At 53.8% G+C, this 27,708-nt stretch overlaps 1 protein-coding gene across 11 annotated transcripts; it reads right to left on the bottom strand.

Moving 5' to 3' along the window:
- P2RY6 (pyrimidinergic receptor P2Y6) lies at nucleotides 1–27,473 on the bottom strand. 11 transcript variants are annotated; one of them, XM_087868141.1, is made up of 5 exons: nucleotides 27,315–27,473; nucleotides 9,006–9,942; nucleotides 7,005–7,069; nucleotides 6,197–6,258; nucleotides 1–5,380 (listed from the first exon to the last, which is right to left on the bottom strand). In XM_087868141.1, exons 3-5 carry the CDS (start codon nucleotides 7,024–7,026, stop codon nucleotides 4,376–4,378), a joined length of 1,089 nt encoding a protein of 362 aa, XP_087724267.1. In that variant the 5' UTR covers nucleotides 7,027–7,069; nucleotides 9,006–9,942; nucleotides 27,315–27,473; the 3' UTR covers nucleotides 1–4,375. The 11 variants fall into 11 exon arrangements, with proteins under 11 accessions (XP_087724267.1, XP_045672291.1, XP_045672287.1 ...); XM_045816335.2 differs by having other exon boundaries at nucleotides 1–5,395; nucleotides 9,850–9,942; XM_045816331.2 differs by having other exon boundaries at nucleotides 9,850–9,942.
- Nucleotides 27,474–27,708: the final 235 nt, after the last annotated feature.

Genomic DNA, 27,708 nt, shown 5'->3' with positions numbered 1-27,708 from the left:
TGGCTTAAAAAAGAAGTTTATTTCTCTCTTAGGCAAAAGTCCAAATTTAGGTGGTCCCAAACTGGAATGGTCAGAAACCCAAGCTGTTTCTCACGGTCCAAGATGGTGCTCCGGCTGTGATGTCCCCATTGTGAGCAGTAAGAACAGAGGGGAGACAAAGGACAGACACTACCTCTCTTTTACAGACATTCACCCCTTCCCCCTATTAAACTGCCTTGGGATACTTTGCTTATCTCCCATGGCCCAGGATTAAGTTACCCGGTTATACTTCGCTGCAAGCGAGGTTGGGAAATGAAGTTTTTATCCTAGGAGACCATGTGCCCAATTAAAAGAGGGTTGATATTGTGATTGGCACTTATCTGTGTCTGTCACAACTTCCTAAGGGGTCCTCAGTTACTTTGGCTGAGGCAGGTGGACACTTGGAAGGCAAGTGAAGAAAGGAAAGGGAAGGGAGGGAGGACGGGAGAGGTAGAGGGGGCTTCTAGTATCTGGGTTAGAGAAAGGCTGTCAATTCCCACACCTGGGCCTCAGTTTCCCCATCTGTAATTGGGGGTGTTGTAAGGATTAAATGAGAACATGTGTATACAGCACACTGCGTGGTGCCTACAACCTGCAGAGCCCAGCAAATGGCCATTGCTGTCATTGTCGTGGCTCCCCACTGCTTCCCTGGACTGGCACCAAGCCTCTGACTCTCTAGCCCTGCCAGCTCTCCAGCCTGATCTCACGCCACAACCCATCCTATCCGTCCTCCAGCAGCCTCCATGCCTTGGGCTGTGCTCTTCCCCTCACCAGGAACAACCTGGCCCTCTCATCTTCAGTCTAATTATAGCCACCCTTCAAGCCCCAGCTGCACCGCTCCCTCCAGGAAGTCTTCCCTAAGCCATGAGAATCACCTTGGACCCCTGTGAACCCACATGTTCCCCCGACCCCTCCCCACGCTCTACCTCCACACCTCGGTCTATGTCCGCTCTGTCTCCACCCCAGCAAGCAGACATCCCCAGTGTGATCCCCCATCACGGAGTGTGCCCTGGGTTAAAGTGAGGAGAGAGAGTGGGGAGGTGGGGACAAAAGGAGGGAAAAGGAAGGGGGCAATTCAAGCTCCCCAAAGGGCACTTGAAGTCCCTCGTATTTCATGTAATAAATGACTTTTCCTTCTTAGAGGAACAGATGGGGCTCATGGATTCTGGTCCTTGTTCTGAAAAAAGTGTGCTGAGTTTTTTTTTCTTAAAAGACCAGCTGCTTCCCAGGTGAAGGAAAAGGAGAAGTCCCCCGCACAAAGCCCCTTGTTTAGAAACTCCTAGGCCAGTTTCCTAGAGAGCGATGCCGGAGGAATCTGTTTGCACTAAGGGCAAGATCATTATAATAGGCCCTTGCGCTGCTTGCTTACTGTGTTCCAGGCATTATTCTAAGTGTTTGGCACATATTAACCCTCACAACCACTTTACAAGACAGGTATCATTCCCATTCCCATTTTACAGCTAGGGAAGTTAAGGTACAAAGAGGCTAAACAACTTGCCCAGAGTGAGACCCCTACTAAGTGGTAGAGCCAAGATAGACACCAAGGTGACCTGGCTCTGGAGTCTCCGCCCTTGACGCTATTCTGCCTCACAAAGGGAAGCTGGGAATGCAAGTCACCTGTGGCCCAGAATTTCCGCTCTTGGAAAAGTAACTAAACACAGTTCTTGGCAGTCTGCTCGGACGGTCATCTGGGACTCTCTTCAGGGCTCAGCGGGCACTGTGGACAGAGGCCCTCTGCCTTCTGTTCTTCTATTCCCCTACTCCCCCGTGACAGACAGCTGACGAGTCTGGTCTCGGACTCGGAACAAGACTCAAGGTAGCTGATATCTGTGCTGCTTGGCTGGCAGGACATCGCAGAGTATAGGGAATAGACCTCTTCTGACATCGCCTCACATCTTTTCACTGTGACCCAAAGAATCAACGTTCCTTCTGTCTGTACTACCAGCCTTTTCAGAAGGGCACTTTTTTTTTTAATGTTTTTTTATTACATTATGTTAGTCACCATACAGTACATCCCTGATTTCTGATGCAAGTTTCGATGACTCATTATTTGCATATAACACCCAGTGCACCATGCAATATGTGCCCTCCTTAATATCCATCACCAGTCTATCCCATCCCCCACCCCCTCCCCTCTGAAGCCCTCAGTTTGTTTCTCAGAGTCCATAGTCTCCCATGCTTCACTCCCCCTTCTGATTACCTCCCTTTCTTTCCCTACCGATCTTCCTAGTTCTTGGGTTCCATAGGTGAGAGAAATCATATGATAATTGTCTTTCTCTGCTTGCAGAAGGGCACTTTTGATGGATTCCCAGGATGGGCTGGGCCTGGCTTTCCACCTTCCTCAGTCAGCTGCCAGCACGTCTCCAACAGGACCAGGGAGTTTAACTCTGGCAGAGTCCTACTCTGAAGGACCCCGTGGCCCAGCAGCCTTGGAGACGAGACAGGGCTAAAAGAAAAATACTGAGTTACGCAGCCCTTCCCCTCCTAGCCCTGTCCCTCGGCCCTGCCCTCTCTCCCCTCTACCTTCTGAGAAGGTAGACTCTGTCATGGCTGGTTTGTGTATGGGGTCTGAGTGGTACACCAGCAGCCAAGGGCAGGCTAGACTGTTCTACAGGAGGAAAGCTGAGACCTGGGAGGAGGGAACAGGGACGGGGGGGTGGGGGGGGGTGGGGAGGGGAGAAGGGAGGGGGGTGGGGCAGGGCGGGGTGCTAGAGATAGGAGGAAAACTTGCAGAGAGGATGAGGAACAGTACGGGACGAGGCAGAAAGGAGGGGTGGGTGAGGAGAGCAGGTAAAGAGGCCTTATGTGGTGGAATCCCCTTTTTTGCCTCCTCAGAGATCTTCAGTGAAGATGCCTTTCCAAAGCTTTTGAAGGCTCAAGTCTGTGTTTGAGATGCCTCCATGAGGTGGCCTCCAGCAGCTTCCAGGGCTCCCAGAGGCCAGAAGATGGAGCTGAGAAGGCAGGAGCAGAGCTCATGGAACAGTCTGTCTTGAGACTGGTTGGCAGGCTCCTGGCCACGGGACCCCTGCACCTCCATGTTGCAGCCTCCCGGTGCCTCTGCGTCTCTTCAAGCTGTTGACTTCTTCTAGAATGAAGCAGTGTTGAAGGGCTATTTCCCCTCACTTGGGGGGCCTGGCGGAGGGGTCCTCAGGCACCCAGGATACCCTGAGGCTGAAAGAGGCAATTTGAAGAGGTAGGTGGAGAAGAGGTGGGGTCTGGGGTTCTTCCTGGCCTTTAATGCTCTGGTCCCACCCACACCACCCCCTCCTGGGCTTCAGTGACACTCGCTGTTGATTTACTGCCAGACTCAGCACATCTCTACCCTTGGGTTTTATGCACACACAGTGCCTTCCATCAGGAAGGCCTTCTCTCTGCCTTTTGGATTCCTCCCCAGCTCAAGCTCCACCTCTCTGATGAAGCGCTCCCTGATTCCTCCCATTGCTGAGCCCCCCACAGCCTGGAACATCTGGGCCACTCTTGCCGTCGTCTGGAGGGTGGCCATGGGACAGCTCTTGTTTTCTCAACTTTCACACACAGGAGGCCAGAAGCCTGCTCCTCACCCCAGCTCTCCCTACCCATCTCCCTACCCCAGGGCAGAGTCTAGCATAGGGCTGGCCCAGGCCATAGGAACACGCTCCCACTTCTCTTGGCCGACCTCCCACTCAGCCTTCAATATCTGGTTCAGATGCCCCCCATCCCCATCCCAAGAGATCTTTCCTGACTCCTTGGACTGGATCATGGGCATCCTCTATTTACCCCTTCCCCCCCAGCCATGCTTCTCTCTGTCATAGCCTTGACATCACCGTGTCAAGTGTCTGTATGCCCAGTAAGTTGGGCACCTTTATGGGGCAGGGCTAGGACTGGTTCTCCCAAGGCCCCAGAATGAACCCAGGCCCAAGGACAAGGTATAGGTAAAGGTTTGCTGAATGAATGGAACATCACACACCTCCAGAGAGCTCATGTTCATCCCCTCAAAATCCAGCTCAAATGCTCCTTTCCAGAAGCTCTCCCTTCCTCCTCCCATCTTCCCTCAGTCCCTGTGTTGGTGCGTCCAAAGCATACAGCACAGTCCTCCACTGCGGTACACGCCACACTCAATTTTTGTGAGCAGCTTTGCGTGGCTTCATGACTCTCCGGGGCCGCCTGGGACCTTCTGGAGGGCCGGGTCCAAGCTTGGCTCTCTGTGCCCACAGGGCCTGCTCCAGAGCAAGGCCTCAACGAACAGTCATGGGTGAGGTTTTGGAGTCTATGGAGGGCCTCACGCCATGCCCAGCTGAGCAAAGCACTACTTCTCTGCACGGTTTGGGGTTGGAGGGGCTCCTGGTGCCCTGGTCCCAGGTGTCCTGCCCCAGTGAACTCAGTGACCCTGTCGCTGCCACTTGGCTGTGAGTTTCTGCAGCAGTTCATGCGGCCGCCGGCGGAACTTCTTCTGAGTGAAGTAGAAGAGAATGGGATCCAGCACGCTGTTGGCACTGGCAAAGGGCCGCGTGCCCTTGTACGCAGCTGCAAAGGCCTCCAGCACAGGGCAGGGGACGCCGGCTGTAGAGCGCACTGCCAGGTAGGCTGTCTTGGTGACATGGAAGGGCAGGAAGCTGATGGCAAAGGCGGCTGCCACCACCACAGCCATGCGGGCTGCCTTGCCACGCCGTTCCTGGGCCACCGGCCCTGCTGGGCCGTCCTGGCGGCACAGACGATGCGCCAGGCGGCCGTAACAAGCCAGCAGGGCGATAAAGGGCAGCAGAAAGCCGATGACGGTGAGGGCCATGCCATAGGGCATATAGCGGGTGGCCAGGGCAGGTGGGCTCAGGTCGTAGCACACGGTGCGGTTACGCTGGATGCCTGTGGCGGCAAAGAGGGCTGTGGGCAGGCACTGGGTCGTCACGGCCAACCACACGGCCCCGCACACTAGCCAGGCAGCGCGGCGGCCCCCACGCTTGTGCCAGGGGGCCAGCGGGTAGCAGATGCCCAAGTAGCGCTGGAAACTGATGCAGGTGAGGAAGAGGATGCTGCCGTGCAGGTTGGCGTAAAAGAGGAAGCGGACCAAGCGGCAGGCGAGGTCGCCAAAGGGCCAGTGGTCACCCTGGGCATAGTTGTAGATGAGCAGGGGCAGGGAACAGGCATAGAGCAGGTCAGCCAGGGCCAGGTTCAGGGTGTACACGGCTGTGCGGGTCAGGGCCCGGCGGGACGTGCAAATCTGGGCAATGACGCAGGCGTTCAGTGGTAGGCCAGCCGCCAGGACCACTGAGTACACAGGTGGCAGGAGCAGTCTCTTGAAGTTCTCTCGGTAGACGCAGGTAGTGGGCGGGGAGCCCAGGGCCTGGCCTGTACCATTGTCCCACTCCATGGCTGACCGATATGCTTCCTATATCCAGAGAGGCTGGGGAAGCAACACACAACCTGTCAGTAACCACGCTCACTGACCACACAGCAGGTCCCTGTCTCTCTCTGGGCCCTGATCTCTACCTTAACCATCTCTGATACTCACCACCCCATGGAGGCCCCACACGGCCCTCACTTTAAGGAAACCTGGAAGACAGTAAAGCTCAAGTTTGGGAAAAATCCAGTTCACTTTCTATAATATTCATTTCCCACCAACCTTCTATTCATCCTTCAAAACCCTAGTCAAATGTCTCCTCTGGAAGTAGAGATTGACAGACTTTAGTTTTTTTTGTTTTAAATATTTTTTTAAGTTTTATTTATTTAAGTAATCTCTATACCCAACAAGGGGCTCGAACTCATGATCAAGAGTCACACGCTCTTCTGACTAAGCCAGCCAAGTACCCCAGACAGATTTTAGTTTGAATCCCACCTGTGCTACCTACTAGCTATGTGACCTTGGCTAGTAATATACCTTATCTGAGTCCCAATCTTCCTATCTGAACAATGGGGGAATGATACACCCATCTTTTAGGATGACATGAGATTAAAGGTACTAAATCAAGTTATCCAGGGCTTCCCCTGGGCTTTTTAGAGTTTGGAGATTGTGGTCATGGTGAGCCTGCCTGTCTGTCTCTCCTACACTGACCGGAACCTCCTGAAGAGAAGTGCCAGGCCTGATGCCCTTCTGTGTCTGAGAGCCCAGTCTGGGGTCCAGAGCAGAGAAGGCCCTGGTAATCCTTAATTAATCAACATAAATAGAACGTCCACACACTGCGAGCTGACAAAGGGCAGTGCCCACCTCCTCAGCCTGGACTCCACCTTCCAAAGCCATGGTCCTTCTTTTGACTGCTATCTTCTTATCTGTAAAATGGGTGGAAAAAGTGATTCAGGAGTTCCCTAGGCCTCCTTCCACCTGACTTGAGGCTACAAATGCCTGTCTGGCACAGCTGTTGGGCCACAGCACCCCCTGGTGGCTAGAGTGAGAACAGCGTTCCTGAAGGCAAATGGCTGAGGACCAGCCAAATCTACTGCTTGCTTGTTTGGTTTTTGTTGTTGTTGTTTTAAGATTTTAAGTAACCTCTACACCCCCAGGTGGGGCTTGAACTCACAACCCAAGACCAAGAGTCCTGCGCTCCACCAACTGAGGCAGCTAGGCCCTCCTACTGCTTGCATTTCATAGACAGGAAAATACAGCACAGCGAGAGGCTGTGATGCCTCAATCTTGCTCAGTGAGTTAGAAGCAGAGCCAGAACCAGCACCCAACCACCTGACTGAGAGGATGCAACTTAGTGTGGCCCATGGACATGGAATGGAGAGGTTATAAACCCAACTTCAGAGCTAGGCAAGCCTCATTCAAATCCTGGCTCCCCTACTTCTCTGCTGTTCAACCCAAGGCATGTCACTTGCCTTTTCTGGGTCTGTGTTCTTATCAATAAAACATGTCATAGGCCTGGTATACAGTAGGTGCTTAATAAATGCCATGCTATGATGTTGTATCCTTCACCTCATCCCTCCACTCTTCCCTCAGGCTAGGTTTTGGGGGAGTCAGCAGCACAAGTGCCTTAAGGGGTTCCCTGGTGAGGTAAGTCTGACTTCTGGATACCTACGTCCGAACCGGCATGTCCACATTTACTGGTGTCCAGCAAGAATTCACAACTTAAATCCAATGGACCTGTAAGACAAAGCCTTTGAGATAGTGAGTTAGATCACCCCCCTCCCTATTACCAGATGGGAAAAACTGAAGCGAAGGAAAAAATATGAAGTCCTGCAAATGCACACAGAGCAGGATAGAGGGTTGAGGCCAAGTATATGAGCTCTAGTCCAGATGCCTAAGTTCAAATCCCAGCTCTGCCACATGTGAACTGTGCGGCCTTAGGCTCATTATTGGACTTCCGTGCCTTGGTTTCCCCATCTATAAAATGGGGTCATATATACCTGCTTCATAGGGTTGTTAGGAAGATTAGTGCCTGGCACAGGGCAAGTGTTAGCTGTTCTTAATGTGAATATACCCTGCTAAGTCAAGTTATGAAATTTTTCAAAGTAATGTTAGAGCAAAACATAACTACCCAGACTCATTTCTTCCAACTTTAACTTTGATTTTGATGAAAATATTTTCCCCAGATTCTGGGCAACGGCAAAATGAGGTCTGGATTCTCTAGTCTGTATCCCACATGCCATATTACCTTTAATTATGAAAAACCCTTTGTGGGGCTTCAGCCCATGTGCTGGGCATGCTGGGTGCTCAAGAAAGCCAGTTAGGCATGGGGAGAAGCCAGAGGCAGAAGCATGGCAGGCCCCCCATTGTAGCCGGGAAGCCAAGATTAGTACAGGCAGAGAAAGCTCATTTATTCATCTCTCCATTCATTCGTTTAGGCCTTTCTTCCATGTACGCATTCAGGTGCCAGGCATCGAAATGCGGACTTCCTGCCCACCGGATGCATGCAGGCCCAGTATATAGATACGGATGTGGATAGAGAGACGGAGCTGGAGAATTACACATATCCATATGCTAGCCTGAAGAGGGAGACCAGTGAGCCACGGGATAGAAGAGACTCTTCAGAGGAGGATGAAGGGTGGAACATGACCCATGGGGTTGAAGAGGAAATCCCTGGGTGGAGAGGGGTGTCCGCAGGTGGGGAGGAAGGTACAACAGGCAGGACTGGAGAGGAGAGCAGCAGCCTGCTAGGGCAGACGGTCACAGTGGGGAGAAAGAAGGGGGTAGAAGGAACAGTGCGCTGCTTCTGAACTCTTTTGGGAGGCCTGTTGTTCTCAGATACCACCCCAAGAGAGAGCCCTCTGCCTCAGGTGACTCGAGGCTCCAGATATTTTCTGCTCTCCACTTCCTGGTAGACCAGTCCTCTTGGAAGGAGGCAGAGGCTACACGAGGAGAAAGGCAGGCCTGGCTGTCACCCTGGCTTCCTCATACACTGCCTGCTGAGGACCGAGGCAGGGCAGGGGCTGGTTCCGAAGGAGGTCTCCCTTGGCCCCTGCCTCTGGGCAGCAGCTGACACTGGCTCCTCAAGCTCTCACGGCTGTCACTCCTTCTCGGGCCCTGAGCCCTGCGCCAGCTTAGGCCCCAATGTCTTCCTGGGCTCCGGCCACTCTGACTATGGCGGGGGGCTTTCCAGCAAGTGGCTCTGATGACATCCTTCCCCGCATCCCTCTGCCCTTTGAGGAAAAGCTCAAACTCCTGACATTCAAGCTCCCGGCTGAGCCCTCCAGCCTCATTCAAGGCACCCCTGGTTGCTCCCCTCTGCCCCCTCCCATCCTGCCACACTGTTCCTGAGACACCGACACTGCCACTGCCACACGGCCATTCAGAGCCCGAGATCTAGACTTCCTCTCCGGTCTCCTCGTCTTTGCTGTTCCCTTCACACAAAGTGCTATTCACCCCATGTCTGTCTGTCAAAGCACTGAGTGTCCATCCAGCTCCGGGTCCAGTCTTGCTTCTTCCTTTCTGCGTCTCTTTTTCTGCCCCCCCCGCCCCGTGGATCTCCTTTAGGTCACTGCTGGCCCCAGCCTGCCTGCCCTAAGTACCACGTTCCTTGTGTCCAGCCCCCATGCCCACCTCCTGCTGGCCCATGGTGCCAAGGTGCACCAACACTCACATGCAGGTCCTGTCCCCGAAGCACCTTGGTGGCCTCAGATGCGTTGGCGCAAGGGGAGGCCAGATGTGAGGCGCTCTACTCTCCTGCCTGCAGCCCGGGCTGCAACACCTCCGATGGGGCGGGCGGCTTCCTCTGTTTCCTGGCAGGGCTGTCTCTGACTGAAATAGCCCCTGCGCGGGCCACCCCCTCCCTGCCACCCCCAACACCAAGGCCTGGCGGAAACCGGGCCTAGAGGAGCGAGGAGGTGGAGAAAAGGTCTCCTTCCCGGAACCGTCCCCACCCCAGCAGAGGAAAGAGGGTGATGAGGGGGTAGAAAGAGAGGTGGGGGGAGAGCCAGAGGCTGCTGGTCAAAGGCCACCCCCACAGACCCAGCCGCTTCCTTTCTCCTCAGCCCTCTCTCAGTCTTCTCATCTGTCAAATGGGCACGTTGGTGATTAAAGAGCTTATGGCTCCCCCTTTAGCTGTAACACCCAGAGCCACCTTCCTGTCACTCACTCCCCCAACCATCCTCCTTTCTCTATTCATTCAATAGCTCATTCACTGACATGTCCCTCCCTTCACCTGGCAATCTGCTTATTTGGTCACCTTCTCCCTCCCTCCTTCCCTCTCTCCCTTTTCTCCAAAACCATTTATTGAGCACCTACTGTATGCCCTCAGATCTTCCCACATACATCCATTTAGCACTCACTGTCTCCTTCCACATGGCAGGTCTGGAGCCACTGGGAGTGATGGGTGTGGGTTGTGGGGATAGAGGTGATGCCCCCGAAAACTCACCTGAGTGAGAGTCTCCCTGCCGGTGCCAAGCCCTCTTCCAACCCCTCCTCACTCCCAAACCAAGACTCACAGCTGTTAGGACGGCCAGAGGAAGTGAGGCGGCTTCTCATTGTCCCAAGGAGGCCAGCTCCAGTAGTAGAGGCGGCATTTGAAGGGGGGTGACCTGGAGGAGGTAGGCTTTGATGGGGAGCAGCTAAGGCAACTAGGGGAGGGGGGCGGGGGGCCCTGGGCATTTGAGGCCCAGGTTCTTGTTCTATTTGGCCCCTACTCACAAGCCCCTTCCCCTCTCTGAGCCTCCTTAGTAGAACATGGTCTTACTGGCCACCAGCATGTTGTGAGGATGAACTGCCAGCGGGAGGGAGGACTCTTTTTACCTGGAAGGTGTAAGCACTGACATCTCACCCAAACCCATTTTACAGGCAAGCGGATTGGGGAACTGAATTGGGGCCAAAACTTTGGGTCAAACTGAAAATTCAGGTTTGAACTGCTGGTAAACACTTGGTCAGTTGTGCAAGGATTGAGCACCTACTGTTTATTCAGTTCTCTGCTAGGAGGTTGCTTGTGCTTGTTGCAAGTGTGGGCCTCCTGTTCTGATTTTAGTGGTGCTGGAGCCCCGGAGGGCAAGGAGACCTAGCCTTCAGCCCAGCAACTGTCCTTTGTCCCAGGATGTCCCAGGACAACCTCCAGTGGTCACCCCATCACAGTGTCTGTCCCAAGAATGGGAGCAGCTCTGAGGGCTTCCTGGAGGTGTCAGCCTCAGGGCAGGCTTGAGTTTGAGTTCTGGCAATCTGGGTGGGGCCCAGATGGGAGAGCTCAGATCTTGGGGGTTATGGGCATACCTCGGACGAGTGACCCGGGATGGCCCCTGGAGAAGGCGTGTCCATTGCTGGGCCTTCAAGGGCCAGGGGGGCTTGGGCGAATGAAGAATGAAGAGGGCATCCTAGGCAAGAAGCATGCAGGTGGGGAATGAGCCGAACCCATGTGAGAAATGAAGAACAGCGTAACATGGGATGTGTCATGTGAAGAGGGACCCGGTGGCAGCCTGTGGGGGCAGGCCCTTTGAAAACCTCCCACACAGAGCCCAAGTGCCCTTACCCTGCTCCCAGGCCTGCCAGGGCTTCCAGTCCCACTGCAGCCCTTCCCCACCAGGCCGTCCAGCCCCCAGGCCAAAGTGCGTGCAGTTTCCTCTGCCTGGGATGCTTTTCCCCCAACTTTCTCCAAATAATCCCTGTGTATCCTTCCTGTAGTTCTCACGTCTCATTCTCAAATGAGAATGACCAGTGGTACCTGCCATCTAGGCTACTGTAAGACATAAATGAAACCATGCAGGGGAGGTGTCCTGGCACGTGGTACGGGCTCAATACATTCTTGTTAACTGAATGAATCCATTCCAGGCACAGCCTAAGTGCCCCCACTTTGGACTCCATCAGCCCACGGCAGTCCGCACTAATTTCTGGGTCCTCTGCACCCAGTGTCATTTCTTAACAGCCTGCCCTCTGCCAGATGTTTTATCTGCAGTTCTAGGTGGGTGGTTGGGGAGTGTTCTCGCCATTCCATAGATAAAGGAAGTAAGACTCAGGAAAGGTCAGTGAGTTTCCCAAGGTGTCTCAGCCAGGGAACATTTTAATTCAAACCCCTTATCCATGGTTTCCCTGAAATCCAAGCTTAGAAATTTGAGCCAGGAAATTCCCAGAGGATCGTCTTTCCTGCACTGAGGGCCTCTGGCCATGAGATGGTGCCAGCAGACTGCCTGGGATGGCCAGCCTCAAGCCTTTTGCCGGCTGCCCTGGGGTGGGGGCTGGGCTGTGCGGCAGGTCTGCTCATCCCCGAGGCCTCCTCCCCTCTGGGGCTGGCACTGAGCAACCTCAGGACTGGGCTCCCAGCCTCGGTTCCTCCTGACCCACTCCCCAGCCTTTTTGCCATTTATTATTCCCATATCAGCTCAAGCCCTGTTCTCCGAGCTTCACCTGGTCAATGTGGCTCACAGGAGCCCCTGGGGACATTGGCAGGGGGATAGGGCCAGTGTGGAGCCCTGTTCATCTGAGGTAGAGGCCCTGAGAGTGTTGCCCCAACAGCAGGCATCCACCACCCAGTTGTGCCTGCAGCAGAAACAATTCAGGATAGATGCGAGGAAGAACTGGCAAGGGCTGAAGTTCCTTGGGCTGCTTGGATCCTACGGTCTCAGGATCCCCTTTAGATGACTCCGTAGCTCCCTCCCCATCCCTGCTCCAAGACCCTCCTATCTGCAAGGGATGAGGAGGCCAGAGGCAGGAGCTGGAAGCCTGAGTCACTGTCTGCCAGCCAGCCAGGAACCAGCCCAGACCAGGCTGGATGTGGGAAGAGGCCTTCTAACCTTGGCCTGCCTGCCTTCTGGGAAATACGGCCTGGAAACCCCCTTGCTTGGCCTCTGGCTTGTGAGCTTAGCAGCAAGGGCACAGGATGACAGGGATCAAGACTCAGCTTCCTTCCCCTGAGGAGTCAGACAGACTGGGATCCATCTCCAACTTACTGAGTGACCCGGGGGGGAGCCACCTACGCTCCCTGAGCCTGAGTCTCCACGTGATAAACGAGTCATGGTGCCTGCCTTCCAGGGTCATTATGCCCTCTGCTACGATCACCAACCCAGAAGCATCCAGCCTGGGGCAGGGGTGCCCCTGGAGCCTGCCTCAAGCCAGCCCGAGGCCAGGTTGCGGATGTCAGTGCCTCTGGGCGCCGAGAGGACGGTGGGCAGGGGGCAGCGCCCACCACTCTTGGAGGAGTTTGGGTCCCACCAGTGGCATCCGGCTGGCTGCGAAAGCAGGCAAATCCGGTAGAAGAAGGGTATAGGGGAAGCAGAAAACTCGATTTCTCTTCTCTTTTTCGACTTCCCCTTCTTACCTCCTACTCGACAGGAATTAAAGCTGGAACTGAAACAGCCATTTTGAGCGCAAGGAAGGGGAAGCTGTATCTTTGGGGAATTTGGGAGTTGAGGCTGCTTTCTTTAATTTCTCTCTGACCCTACAGGCTGAGCACAGAGGGAACCTGCGTCTCCCGCACCACTGCTACGCGCCAGGCCCTTCAGCTGAGCTCATGTAATCCCCAGCACAATCGGATGAGATCGGGTGCGCTCGGGGTGGTATGGCTGTAGACAACCCCCACCACAGTGGGGACAGATGCTTTTATTGGGCGCTGACCTCACACCATCACTGCGCAAAATGCTGCATCTCATTTACTCTTCACAATTTCCACCTCTGCTTTACAGACGAGGAAGCTGAGGCTTGGCAAAGTTAGCAAGACGTTCTCTCTTAGGAACGTGAATGAAGAGATCAGTGACCATGTGGCCCACGTGGGCACAGGGCTGAGAAGGCTCCAGGCAGCCTCGGGGCTGGGGAACTGTGGGAGAGAGAACAGGGGCCTGGAGTGTCCCAGGGAGGGCAGCCCTTGACAGGAGAGTCCGTGGTGCCAGCTTTCCCAGTCCATGCCCATGGGCTGTGGCACTTCCCACCCAGGGCTCAGGAAGATCCCAGCACCTTCCAATACCCCCTCTTTGCTGGAGCTAGTGTGAGAGGGTCTCTGTTCCCTGCCTGGACCCTCTGTTTTTGGTTTGTAATCCTCCTGTAGAGGTATGCCGTTTGGATTCTCCTTCAAGCAAGAACCCGCTGTTTACCTGCAAGGAGTATAGTTGGCTGACACCCTCTATTGGTGACTTCAGGACCCACCCATCCTCCCAGCTAACCAGCCTCCAGTCCTCTGGGGAAGAGATGGCCCAGGTCCAGCTATCTGGCCTGTCCTGTAGGCAGTCATTGTTCTCCTCTGCAGTTCTTTCCCCCCAGTTCCCAGACCCCCCTCATGATGATGGCCCGCCTCCTGTTTTTCCTTTGGGGGATCCCCTCCTTCCCCTCCTCAAGTCTTGACAATCTGCGAGTGGTGGACCCATGACCTAGGCCTGCCCATGAGAGAAGAGTGGACTCCTCAGGCCCTGTAACTGGCTCAGGGGTGGATGGGTGACCTTCGCTGAGTGCCTCAGAGTCCATTTTGGAGATTTTGCTGGAACACTGGGGAGGAGGCAGGTTTTCCCCTGGGTTTGCAAAGCTGGTAGGAAGTGAGCCTCGAGCTTCTAGAGCCAGGTGAACTATATGCCAGCTACTGTCCTGTGCACTGATGATACCACCACCAGGAAGGAAACAGTGCAAAATAAAGCCAAGGGATGGCAGAGTCGAGAAATGAGAACATACAGGTTCCTGAGAATAGCACATGCCTGGTTCCACTTATGTCTGGAGCTTTGTCTTCCACTGGACTTTCTGATGGCATGAGCTGATAAATTCCCTTTTTGCCACAGTCCCTTTGACCTAGGATTCTGCCACTTAAAACCGGGAGTCCTGCCTATAGACCTGTACCTGCCCCTCCATGTGTCTCCTCTCCTCTTTTCTACATCCCATGCTCACAGGGTCAGCCCTGGAGCCCTAACAACCCTTCAGGGGAGGCTGGAACTGGGCACGTACCCAGAGGCCACCAGCAGAGGGGCAGGTGAGGACTGAGGGACTCTCAAATCAAGCTTGATCCCCAGAGGGGCTGCCAGGGAAACCCCCAATTCATTTTCCCTGAGGGGAGCCCCTCCTCCGGCAGCTCCCGGAGTAACCACTGTGTCATTTCAGTAGCCCCTGGGCAGAAGCCTGGAAAGCTGGAAATCCAGCTTCCAGTCCTAGATTCATCACGCACCTGCTGTGGGACCCCAAGAAGGTCACTGCACCTCCCCAAACCTCACTTTTCTGAGCCACTTCACTGTAGATCTGTAGTTTCTTGGCCACCGAGCTAAGTGCTTTTGCTGCAAGATCCCATTTGCTTACAACAGGCCCGCGTGGTGGAGTGTCTTATCCCCGTTTGCAGGTGAAGAAATAGGCTTAGAGAAGGTTGGTGGCTTACCTCAGGGGGACGCAGTGAGTCGTGGCAAGCCAGGACTAGGACATAGAACTGAATGTTGATAAAGTGTGTGCTCAGGAAGACAGGCAACGTTCCCCTGTGTGAAAACTGAGGCCAGAGAGAGAAGGAACTTGCCCCAGGTGCACATTAAGTCTACCATGCCACCCTGCCGCTCAGGAACACAGTAGCCTGAAATAGGACACAGAAACAGGGGCCAAGTGTCACGGCAGAAAAAAAGACCAGTCTGAGAGTCAATGTCAGTCCGACTCCCTCCCTTCTCTAACTTTGTTAGGAATTAGGGACAAGGTCTGCTTTGCCTTTGGGGTCCCAAAGACCAGCAGAGGCTCCAGCTCCCATGTGGCACTGGGAAATGTTGAATGAGTGAGCCTAGTCTGTGAAGATGAGCCACAAGTCTCTGTCCTTGGTGCTGCCTGGCTCGATTTAAAAAAAAAAAAATCTTCGTCTTGATTGATGACAAAGAAGACTTGTCAGGGGGAAGGAAGGTAATGGCTGTAGGAGTAGCGCCTCTATGCCTACCTGGGTCCCCCAGATTCCAACTCTCAGGAAGGGCAGACTGCCACCACTGCCTGAGTATTCATTGTGGGTTATGATCTTGCCCATTTCAGACAGACACTGAGGTCCCAAAGGTAGGCAGATTTGTCCACAGCTCTCATGGGTAAGGTCTGGGTGTGGGAGCAAGTCTCAGAGAACCTCTTACCTCTCATGAAAGATGGCTCTTTTGCCTTGGTCCTGCTCTGACCATTCCCAGCACCTAAGTCCACCTGGCAGAGAGAGGAGACCCAACTGGGCCCCAGAGCCTAGGGGTCAATGACGGGGCTCTGAGTTCTGGACTCTCGGGGCAAGAGAGGCCTTAAGAGAATCTGACCCAGAGCTCTCCCCACCCCCTCAGAGAAGGAGGCTCCCTGAAGCCTCTTTGACAGGACTTGTCTGGCCTCTATTTGTATACTTCCCATGACAGAGAACTCACTCCATCTCTCCCAGGCCGCTACATGCCACCATGAGAAAGCTCTCTGGGAGATGTGCTTCATCACACAAAACCCTGAGATCTGCCCCTAGCCACTGCTTCCCTTCCCCAGTCTGGCCTGCTTCTGGGGTTACAGAGCTCGGCTGCCCCCAAGTCCCAGGACACCCTGCAGAGAGTGTCCCACGACTATTCATTAGCTCGTCTTCATTCCAACGGGCCAAATCCAGTGCTCTTGTCCAGGCCCAGGAAACCTCATGGTGGAGCTCATAAACCACGCCTGAGGCCAGGGAGCCATGCCTGTTTCCAAATCTGAAGACAAAACCCTTTGCTTGGGGCTTGTAAAGGGGCATGGTCTCTTCGTACCATTTTAGGAGGATAAAACTGAGCAACCCCCCAAAAGCTGAGTATCTTGCCAAAGCCACCAATCAGTTGGTGGTTTTCCAATCGGCCGGAGTGCCTTCCACCAAACCCCAAATCCTCACCCTCAAACGTCAAGCACGTAGGACCGGGGTCCCATTTATAGTGTGGGAGGAACCATGCTTTGCAGGCATCTGGGGAGTGACCTGGGAAGAGGAGATCCAAGGCAGGACAGCTGCCTGGCTCAGAATGTGGGGGGTCAGCAGTGACACAGGCGGTTCCTGCCGCAGAGCACATTGTTACGTGTGGCGTGTGTATGAGGACCACTGGGCAGATGTCACCTCCTCAGGTGGCCACTCAAACAATACGTTCTCCATGAGGCCCTCCCCTACCACACTAGCTAAAACGGCAACTCCCCACCTTAGACATGCGCACTGTCTATTCCCCTTCTCCACTGTATTTTTCTCCATAGCATTTACCATCTTTTGACATATGATTCTGATTGTTTGTTACTGTCTGTTTCCTCTCACCAGAACGTAAACTCCACCAGGGCAGGGTTTTTTATGTTTTCTTCACTATGTCCTAAGCATCTCCAGTGCTTAGGATGGTACCTGACACAGAGAAGGTACTCAATAAATACTTGTAGGATGGATGGATGGATGGATGGATGGATGGATGGATGGATGGATGGATGAATTTCTGGGGGTGACTCACGAATGTCTACACAGAGAGCACTTGGGGGCAGAAATCCCCTTAGGGGGCAGAGGGGACCAGGTGTGATGTTATACTGTACCGCAAACTACAGTCTGTACGGTTACTGGGGACTAGGGGAAGACAGAGGCTTCAGAGCTACCTGTAGGCCTGCCTCTCTCTGGCTGTGTATGTGAGATTCAGGCTGTGAACAGTCCCAGCTGAGAACGGTGAACAGGACATGGCCCAGTGGCCCTAGGTTGCCTGTTTCTCCCTCCTGCCCTGTCTGAGGTCTTCCCTGGCACTTTGACCCTTCCCTCAACACTGGCCCTGTTCCATCCTGAGGTCCTCCCAGAGTCTCCCAGCCTCTACACCGTCTCTCGCTCTGCACCAGGGGCTCTGATGTGGAGGCCTCCAGCACCCTGGACCAGCATCTTCCTGGCACCTCTCCCTTCCCTTGCCAGCCTGGAGCTCTACCTCAGGACCCGGGGTTCCTGTGAACACAGCCAGTCCATGTGGCTCCCTCGTTCCCAGCGCCAACAGACTGCTTGGTCCTGCACTGTGGAGCTGAGTGTGGCTGGAGGACGTGACTCAGCAGAGAGCCCTGAGGGCCCTGAGGCCCCACCGACTGGGTCACCACCCCACTTGGCCGAGTCCCCAGACCTCTGCCTGTCCTGGAATGGTCCCTCTCCCATCTCTTCCAAGAGCCTTTGCCCAGTTTTTCTTGTCAGCCCTACCCTCAACCCCAACAGCCCTCAACTCCTCCTTCAGAGCAAAGAGTGCCCTTGCAGAAGGGCCTCCTTCAACTTCCTGGCCACCTAAATCAACTTGAATCTGTTCCCGGTCTCTCATTCCTCCTGGGCCCCAGGCAGCCTCCCGCAGTGCTGATCCCACTCTCTGCCCAATCCTTCCCCTCAGCCCAAAACATGCCCGTCCTCTCGTGCCTCCAGCTGTGCTCCTTCCTTCACAGTCCAGCTTGTCCACGAGTCCTCTGCCTCCCATCCGCCCTCTCCGCCCTCATTTCTCACACCCCTACAATCTGCCCAGGGCAGGGCACCGCAGGGAGCATTTGGGCCAGCTCAGGGAAGAGGGGTGGGCACCCTGTCTTTCTGGGTGAGACTGGCAATACAGGACCATGGGAACCAGTGACCATCTGAGCTCCATCCTTAGGAAATCTCAGAGGTGATCTTGACATAACAGGCCTTGGGAAAAAACAGGCCACTGTGAGGTCACTTGAGTTTGACATTCCCCCCCACCCCTAAGGATGGTGCAGGCTGGGGGAGGGGAGCTGTCTCTGTGACTTCCAGGAATGGGCCTGGACTGTTCGGAGAATTTGGAGTGGGGCCCAGGCTGGGTAATGGCACCTCCAGAATGTCTGTTTAGGTGGCAGCTGGGGATTCTGGGGGGGGGGAGGGGAGACGAGGGGACTGACACCCTGACATTGCTCATGACATGGGTTTGAGAAAACATCACAAAATAGTAGGAGCTGTTGATTATGCAGCAGGTGAGGGTGGGGGGAAAAGTTCCCCCAAGCTACCCCCAGCGTCACCCCAGTCATAGGAAACGTGAGGATTCATTCCAGAACAGTTCTCTGCTCAGAGCTCCCTAGAAAACCCAGAGTTCTTCAAACCTCGTTAACGGGGTTTCTTCCTTGTGGTCCCATACACTCCCCCAGCCCATCTCCCACCCAAGGTCAGTTAGATCCAACCGCCCATTCTTGGCACCTGCCCCCCTCTGCCACACATCACTGTTCCCTCTGCAGAGCTTGGCACCTCTCACGCCTGGATTCTGTCCTGGCTCCACAGCTCCTGAGCAGTGATTTTTACCTCTCTGAGCCTCAGGTCCTTAATAAAACAGAGATAGTCATACTCACCTCACGGCCCTGTTGGGGCTCGGATGAAGTAATGGATGGAACACCTAGCCAGTACCTGGAGCACGTAGGCACTCACTCCGTGGGGCTTCTGTTACCACTCATAAGTTTATCACAACCCAGCTGAGAAATGGTCTCACTTATCACCTTTGCTCATTTACTCATTCATTCATTCATTCATTCATTCATTCATTCATTCACTCACTCTTTTGACATGTATTTGCAGGAACCCTTACAGTGCATAGGAACTTCACTGGGCTCTGGTCCCTGTCCTTGAGGATCCCCAGCTGGTGGAAAAGACAGATGAAGGGTTCTTCATCTGTCACAGGAAGACAGAGGAGGCCCCTAGCCCTGCCTGGGGTATCAAGGAAGGATCCCTGGAGGAGGCGATTCTTTGGTGGAATGTGGACAGGAAAGGGGAGGGTGTTCCTGGCAGAGAGGCCTGCTGGAACTATGAAGGCACAGGGTAACTGCAAGTGTTTGTGTTTGTAGCAGGTGAGGCTGAGAGATCTTCAGAGCCAGGTCCCAATAGGCCTTGAAAGCCAGGCTACAGGTTTGGCCTCTGTATTGTGGGTGCCAACCAAGGAGCCCCTGACAGTGTGTAAAGCAGGGTAGAGGCGTGATCAAATTTGAGATTAGGAGGTCTCTAGTGCTGCTGGATGGTGGATGGGCTTGGATACGGTGAGAGTCCAGGTCAGAGACAGTAGGGCACGAAGTGGAGTCCTGGCTCCAGGGCTGGCATAGTAGGGACAAATCAGAGGCCTTGAATGCCAGGCTCACAGCCCTCTTCTACAGACCCCTTCACAAGCCCTGAGAGCCAGAGTGCTAAAAAGACAGGTTAGAAGGAAGGCAGATTCTCAGAGACGCCCTGGTCCAGTCCTCAGGTCACAGCCAGGAATCCAAGGCCCAGAGCAGGCAAGAGGATGGCCTACAGCCCTGAAGTGAGACCATGGGGGGGCCTTTTGCCCCTGTACCCTGTTCTCATGGCTGTTGTTCCAATCCGACTCTCCTCTCCAGGGTAGGTGAAGAGTCCAGAGGGATAACTTGCTCCAACTGCCAGGCCCATGTAGGCCCTCTCCTCTCCATCTGGTGGGGGGGAGCCCTTAGAGCTTCCTGAGTTCTCTCTGCCACTTCACACCCATTTTGCAGCTGAGGAGATGGAGGCCCAGAGAAGAGAGGCATTCGGCTCCTGTGATAAACACAGCTCTCTGGACCTCGAGGTGGGTGTCAGGTGTGGGACATGGAATACCTGGGTCCTAGTCCTGGCCCTGCCAGTGGGCAGCTGGATTCATGATTCTTGAGGAGACTCAGCTGGTGAGGAGCGGAGCTCCCACGGCACAAGCGTCTGGCCCTGGCCTGGCCCTTGTGCACAGCACTGTTCCCTGGGGGGCACTCCCCCTTCCACACCAGCCTGTGTTTCTGCAAGGCACAGCTGAGAAGGACAAAACAGGAAGAAACCATGTGCCATCTGCTCCGGGGAACTGTGGGTCCAGGCTGGTCCCTTCTCTGGGCCAGGTCCCACCCTGCCCGAGTCAGATGATCTCATCAGCTCAGCTCAGCCAGGCGGTGCCCCTGTTCTCAGCCCCACCAGCTCTCCCAGGGTGGGGTGGGTGAAGAGGCCTGGCTTTGGTCCCTGGAGCTTATGAACGCGACTAAGCCTCCTCAGTGTCTGGGCTTGTGCTTGACATGGACCCACCCAGGGAAGGGGATGGGCTGGGGGGAGCACGTGGGACTGCATGGGGGATATGGTTACTGACTGTTCAAAGTGGTCAGCGCCAGGTGCCTGCCAGCCTCGCCTCCAGCCTCACCCACAGAAGCCAGTGTGGCAGGGTGTGCCCACTGCCCCTTCCCACTTGAAATCAATCACCAAGCCTAACATCTGTCAAACTGTCCCCTTGTCTTATCCTGTGGTTCCTGCATCAACCCAGACCACATTCACCCTATGCTCTGTCCTCCATCTCCCCAGCCAGTCCATCTTCTTTTTGCAGCCAGAGGGATCTTTGCTCAGCAAAAATCTGACCTCACCACTCCCTTGCCTAAGCATTTTATGGTTCCCCAGGGCCTGGGGATAAAGGCAAACCCTGCTGACATCTCCATTCTTAGCACTCGCCCCCATCCCTCACATGCGACCTGCAGGGCCCAGAGCTACTTTCAGTTCCTGGGACCTTCACTCCTCACTGTACTCTTTCCACCACTCCTGGATCGCCCTCTCTTCACATCTGCCCCAGGCCAACTCCCGCTGGGAGCTCAATGACGGAGGAGATCCATGGCCTGCCCTCAGGCGTTCAGTGTAGATGAGGAACCTGAAGACCCATCATCGGGAGGCAGGCATCCGTGCTCCAGAATCCTGTGGGAGCCCAGACAGGGGGAGGGGATGGTTCTGCAGGCAGGCTCCGTGGAGGAGGCAGCAATGAAATGGCCAAGTGTATATGGAGGCAAAGGCATTTCAGGCAGAGGGAAGAGCAAGGGTTGAGGCTAGACAGGGCATGTTGAAGGATGCTGAACATAGCTGGAGCTGCCAGTGTACCAGCAAACGTGGCTGGAAAAGAGGCACAAACTAATACTACTAATGACATGATGACTGAACCCTTATATGCGCCAGATGTCCCATACTCCATTCAATCCTCATAATGGGGAGACCAAGACACAGGGACGTTAGCTGACTTACCCAAGGTACACAAGTAGAAAGAACGGCTGCTGGGCTAGGAGCACGCATTCTACACTCCTACACTACACTAGGGCTGGAGTAGGGAGGTTCTCAGGTGCCAGCGAAATCCAGCCCCTCCATGCTCTGCCCAACCTGCCTGGGACCCAGCTTGCCGGGGCTCACCCTCCCACTAGTCACGGGGCTTCCTCCAGGGAAGGAGGTCTTCAGGGAGCAACTAAAAGGATTCCTTTTTCTTCTCCCAGGGCTCCCCATGGGAAGTCTGAGGTGAGGGATGCCCTTTCCCAGACCTCTTCTGGGGAGGAATGTTTGCCTGTCAAGCATCTCTTGCTATGGGGAGCTCCCTCCCCCACTGCATGGTAATCTTGTCCATTCAAAGTGGGCACCTGACCCAGAGCTGACCAGTTAGGGCATCCATACAGACCCCTTCCTGGTGATTGGTTTAGGGGAAACCAACCCAAGTTTGCTCTAGGAATTTTGGTGGAATCAGTAAGAAAGGTTCTTTCCCTTTTCCTCTAGGATTATTAGTGGTGAGGGCTATGGAAGCCTGGTTCTTCTATAAAGAACTTGCACGAGAATGTAGGAAGCAAGGAGAAAGGACACAAAACGAGTGCTCATTGGCACTGTTGTCACTGTTAGATTTGGCCAGCCTGATCTAGGTGAACCTTAGACTTTTTCTTTACATTAACGTATGAGACCTTTCTTGCCTGAACCAGTTACATTTGTCACTTGCAATCAAAGCAGCCCTGAACAATGGGACACCAAAAGTACAGGCAACAAAAGAAAAAACAGATAAATTGGATTTCGTCAAGATTTAAAACTTTTGTGCAGAATGGGAGAGATTTGCAAATCATGTATCCGAAAAAAAAGATGACGATCCGAACTACACAAAGAACACCCACAGCTCAGCAGCAAAAAACCAAACAACCGAATTCAAAAAATGGCAAAAGACTTGAACAGACGTTTCTCCTAGGAAGACACACAGATGGCCAATAAGCACATGAAAAGATGCTGAACATGACTCATCCTTAGGGAGATTCAAGTCAAAACCATAATGAGTTACCACCTCACGCTCATTAGGATGGCTACTTTCATAAAACCCAGGAAACAGCAAGTACTGGCGAGGATGTGGAGAAGCTGGAACCCTTGTGCGGTGCTGGTGGGAATGCAAAATGGCGCAGCTGTTGGGAGAAACAGTATGGCGGTTCCTCAAACACAAACAAACAAAAAACAACCCACAGAACTGCCACAGGATCCAGCAATTTCACCTCTAGGTAAAAATAACTGAAACTTATTATTATTTTTTTAAAGATTTTATTTATTTATTCAACAGAGATAAAGACAGCCAGCGAGAGAGGGAACACAAGCAGGGGGAGTGGGAGAGGAAGAAGCAGGCTCATAGTGGAGGAGCCCGATGTGGGGCTCGATCCCACAACGCCGGGATCACGCCCTGAGCCGAAGGCAGACGCTCAACCGCTGTGCCACCCAGGCGCCCCACTGAAACTTACTTTTAAACAGACTCCAACAGATATGTATACACCAATGTTCACAGCAGCATTATTCCCAGGAGCCAAAAGGTAGAAACAACCTAAATGTCTCTCAGCGGAAGAATGGCTAAACAAACAGTGGTCTATACAATAGCACACTATTCAGCCTTAAAAAGGAAGGACATTCTGACATGTGTTATAATATGGATGAACCTTGAAAACGTTATGCTAAGTGAACTGAACCAGATGCAAAGGACAGACACTGTATGATTCCGTCTATATGAGGTACCTAAAACAGCTAAATTCAGAGAGACGGAAAGAACACTGGTTACCTGGGGCTGGGGGAGAGAGAAATGGGGAGTTATTATTTAGTGGGTATAGTGTTTCAATTTGGGATGACAAGAAAGTTCTGGAGATGGATGGTGGTTTTGATTACACAGCACTGTACTTGATGCCACTGAATTGTGCGTTCAAAAAAGGTTAAAATGGTAACTTTTATGTGTTGTGTGAGAAATATATTTTTGGGGGGCATCTGGGTGACTCAGTTGTTTAAAGAGCCGACTCTTGGTTTTGGCTCAGGTCATGATCTCAGGGTCAGTCGTGAGATCAAGCCTGGCATCCGGCTTCACGCTCAGTGGGGAGTCTGCTTGAGATTCTCTCCCTCTGCCCCTACCCCTGCTCATGCATGCTCTCTCTCTAGAATAAATAAATCTTTATATATATATATGCATATGTATATATATACACATATATGTGTGTGTGTGTGTGTATTTTTTCCGGGGGGGGGTGTCTTTGTCCCTGATTCCTGACCCAGAGCTCCTAAATTCCTTGGAATTTCCTGCGTAATAGGAGCATCTTTTGTTCTAACGAGTTGACTCTTGGCAGGCCCCTGAATGATTTCAGGATGGGGGCTGGTTGCCAGAAAGAACAAATCTTGATTCGAAACTTAGAACTTTCAGCCCTGCTCCCTAATCTCCAGGGAAAGGAAAGGGGCTGGAGATTGGGTCAGTTGCCAATGGCCAGTGATTTAAGCAATCGTGTCTACGTAATGGTGCCTCCATACAAAACCCAAAATGGCAGGGTTTGGAGAGCCTCCAAGCTGGCGAACACATCAGAGTGCTGGGAAGATCGTGCCCCTTCCCTCAGACCTTACCTTATGTGGCTGTTCCTGAGTTGTATCCTTTATGACAATCCAGTAGGGGCGTCTGGGTGGCTCAGCTGGTTAAACGTCTGCCTTCGGCTCAAGTCATGATCCCAGGGTCCTGGGATGGAGCCCCACGTCTGGTTTCCTGCTCAGCGGGGAGTCTGCTTCTCCCTCTCCCTCTGCCCCTCCCTCTGCCTGCACGTGCTCTCTCTCTCTTTCTCAAATAAATAAGATCTTAAAAAGAAAATAATCTGGTAATAGTTCAATAAAGTGCTTTCCTGAGTTCTGTGAGCCATTCTAGCAAACTATCAAACCTGAGAAGGGGGTGGTAGGGACTCCTGAGTTACAGCCAGTCAGTCAGTCAGAAGCCTGAGAGGTCCAGGACTTGTCACTGGCATCTGAGGGGGGGGGGCAGTCTTGCTGTGTGGGACTGAACCCTTCACCTATGCGGTCTGTGCTCCCCCCTCAGTCGGTGTCTGGCTGGCGTCAGGAGGGAAAACCCCTGCACATTTGGTCATGCCTTCCTCTGGTCAGGCAGGCTGACTGCCTGTTATAAAAGATTCCACTTGCCTCAGGTCCAGGCTTCTTTCTTAGAATGCAACCCACTGTGTGCGCAGGTGTTAACTTGGCCTTGTGTTCTATTGCCCTTGTGGGAACTGGGGCTTGACTGGGGCTAATACTGACATTCTCCCTGCTTCTGTTGCTGAGGAACAAAGTTCTTCGTCTGCGACCTGGAGTCAGGCCTTCCGCCAGCGTTCGTTAAAATGCAGCAGGCTAACCTGTCAGCTTGGGTATGTGGTAACATCAGGCCCTTCGCAGTTCTCGATGCCACTCCCGCCTCAGAATCTCAGGTGGCAGATGGGGGGAATTTGTGTTTTTGACAATTTATTAGGATGGTCAGCTGACTCAGGCTTAGAGGAATCTTGCCCTAGAGTGAAGCCCTGGGAGAGCTGGTTTTCCTTCGGAGCTGGCACTTTCCTTCTGACACCACTCCTGGGGACACAGAGTAGCCCTCGCTCTGTCCCAGGCCCCCAAAACAAGTGCTGCACTGGGAGTCAGGATGCCAGGCTCTGCCCTGACTACTACAGACTTAAGCCACCCGGGCCTCAGCACGCGTCCCAAGTTGGCTAAGCGGAAAGTTGTATCTATCACTCCTGGGTCCCTGGCATCCAGCACAGGGCTGGGCACGATGTCACAGATCTCACCTAGGCCATCTCCACAGACCCAAAGCTGCATCGTGCACAGGCCTGCCCTCCCGTGGCATCTGTTAATGACAAGGCCAGCCCTAGGGCAGGGGGAATGGGAGGCTATCTCCATTTGCTCAGGCTGGGGCTCTGGCCCTTGTCAGACATGCCAACGGTTGGAGAGGAAGAGTCGGAGCTGGGCCAGCAGTACCCACCCGACTGAAATAGAAACCCATCTCAGAGACAAAGAGGAAATGGGCCCAGGACCAGAGGGGTGGGGTGGAGGGTCACTGGGGAGAACCCTGTAGACGCAGCTTCCTGAGAGTCTTGTCTGGCCTCTGCTACAGCGAGCACCAGTCGCCAGACTCTGCCAACTCATCCCTCCTCCGGGAAGGATCAATTCAAATCCCAGGTCCCACACTTTAACTTCTTCGAAACTCAGCCTCCTCAACTGCAAAATGGGGATAACAGTAAGCTTGGCCGCATTCGTTGGCTCAATCTAAGCGCTTTGCAGCACTTGGCACATAGTAGGTGCTCAGTAAATGGCAGCCATTGCTATGATCGCTTCACCTGCTCTTTCAGCTCAATACTGACCGAGGGATTCATTCATTTGTTCTTTCCTTCATTTATTCATCCAGCCAATGGGCCAGCAGATGCCCGCTAGGTGAGTCACAGCAGTTAAGACTAAAGTCTCTGGAGTGAGGTCGCTCCATTTTAACCTCCAGAAATGCCACTAGTTGGCTGGGTAACTCTGGGAAAGCCACTTCCCCTCACTAAGGCTTTATTTCCTACTTGTAAGATGGGAATAGTAAGAGCACCTCTGGAAGGTGCTGGATGGTGTCTAGAGTCAATGGGATAACGATGTGACAGCAGCCAGCACTGAGTCTTGGGAGGACAAGTGCGTGGCAGGTGAGCTGCACAGAGGAGCCAGGCGAGGTGCCAGGCCTGCAGACCAGGCCACGCTGGGAGCTCCAGGCAGCCGGCCCTCCAGGGACAGCCACAGGAAGAGGCGAGGGCAGGCAGGAGGGAAGAAGAGTCAGCAGGTTGATATAATTGCTAAGTTTCTGGACCATGGCCTGCTGCCTTTCTGGTAAACTAAGAAATAGTAAGGAAACACACACAAAAAACGATTGTAAGAAGTGTAGAGGGGAAAAGCCCTAGCCAAACAGGGAGCCTTGGGCAGCGTGGAGTTATCCCACCCTGCCAGGCCAGGGGAACACGTCCATGTACACACATGGCACACACGGGCACACACACTCACAAGGAGCACATTTTCACTTGTGCATACACACCCAAGGGCTTGCACACGCAGGCACATGCACCCTCAGAGGCACAGAACTCTATAGTTTGTCAAGATCCTTCTCATTTATCATCTCATTTGATATGGAGGGGTGGAGAAATTATCCCTGAATTGGCTTGGGACCCTTTCCGGAGCAGACAAGATATGTGAATCCCTATGTCTTCAGGACACATCCAGGGCCCAGCCCAGGGCTGTGCTGCCCCAGTCCCCCCCCCCACCCCCCCCAACCCCGGAGGTGTTAGCAGGAGCTGAACGGCACCAAAAACCCCCGGAAAGTTTTAACGCAGCTTCCTTCCCCAGATTTACTCATTCACCCCACTTCACTCTCCCTCAGCAAGTCACACTTAGACTCAAGAACTCACTTTCCCCACCAGTCACATGAGGTCAGCTCTAGGCTGTCTCGCGATTTAGCTGGGATGGCACAGGCCAGAGTTTCCCAAGGGCCTTCTCTGTGGACTCCCATCTGGTCACCTAATCCTTCTTAGCCTCCCTCTCCCACCATAGGCTCCCAGAGGGCTCTGAGGGCAGAGCCCAGCCTCCTCCCTGGGGGACCCTCGCTAGCATACAATACCTAACAGTTTTCAAATACTTAGGAGATCATTGTTATCCCCATTTTATAGAGTGAGAGTTGAGGCCTAGAGAGGGGAGTGCCCTGTGCCACTCGAGACTCAAACCCAGACCAACCCAGACCAACACGGCTCCCAATTCTGTCTCCACTATTCCACTCCTCCACGGAGGCCCCACCCAGTCCCCAAGTCTTCATCTCCTCTGCCCCGTGCAGCCTGCAGGCCCTAGGCACAACCGGGTCAAGGAAGGGAGGAGGACCCCCAAGTCTTCTCCCACCCCCACTCCAGCCTGTGATGAGCCACAGTGGCTGCAAGGGGGACTGTGTGTGAAGCCTCAAGAGGAGGTAGGGGCTCCGGCACCCTCAGGGCACCGATCCAGAACACTCACCCAGGAGTTAGTGAGCTCCACGTTGGTCCATGAAGTGTTGGAGCAAATTCTGACTCCCAGAGCAACCCCTAGAGCTAGCCAGGTCCTGTGCCACAAACTGTCACGTGCGTGTTTCACAGAAGTCCCAGGAGGTAGCAAGGAACCAAGAAATCAAGGAGGGGAAGTAACTTGCCGCAGCAGAAAGCTGGCAAGAGGCAGGGCTGGAGCTCAAATCCCAAGAACATTCAAGCTCATTCAGCGACTACCCAGTTGTGAGCGGTCCCTTCACTGTCTGGGCGTGCCTACCTGCAGAGCGACGTATCACCCATTTAGCCTGAGCGCTGCTGGGACGAGGGTCCGAGATAGCATTTCAGGACCGGGGCTTGGCACAGGAAGGCACTTGTCAGTAACCGTT

This window comes from Ursus americanus, chromosome 16 (genome assembly GCF_024610735.1).
Source record: "Ursus americanus isolate L20-20 chromosome 16, mUrsAme1.1.p, whole genome shotgun sequence".
Taxonomy (NCBI): domain Eukaryota; kingdom Metazoa; phylum Chordata; class Mammalia; order Carnivora; family Ursidae; genus Ursus; species Ursus americanus.
Note: the sequence above shows the minus strand (reverse complement) of the source record. Positions and strands in the feature narration are given on the sequence as shown.

Excerpts from the sequence above, each read along its gene's own strand:
- P2RY6 (XM_087868141.1), bottom strand. The coding sequence starts at position 7,026 with ATGTGGACATGCCGGTTCGGAC. Across the intron at positions 6,259-7,004 it reads GTGGACATGCCGGTTCGGAC|ATAAGAAGATAGCAGTCAAA; the intron begins GTAGGTATCCAG and ends CCCATTTTACAG. Across the intron at positions 5,381-6,196 it reads GTGGAGTCCAGGCTGAGGAG|GAAGCATATCGGTCAGCCAT; the intron begins GTGGGCACTGCC and ends CTCTGGATATAG.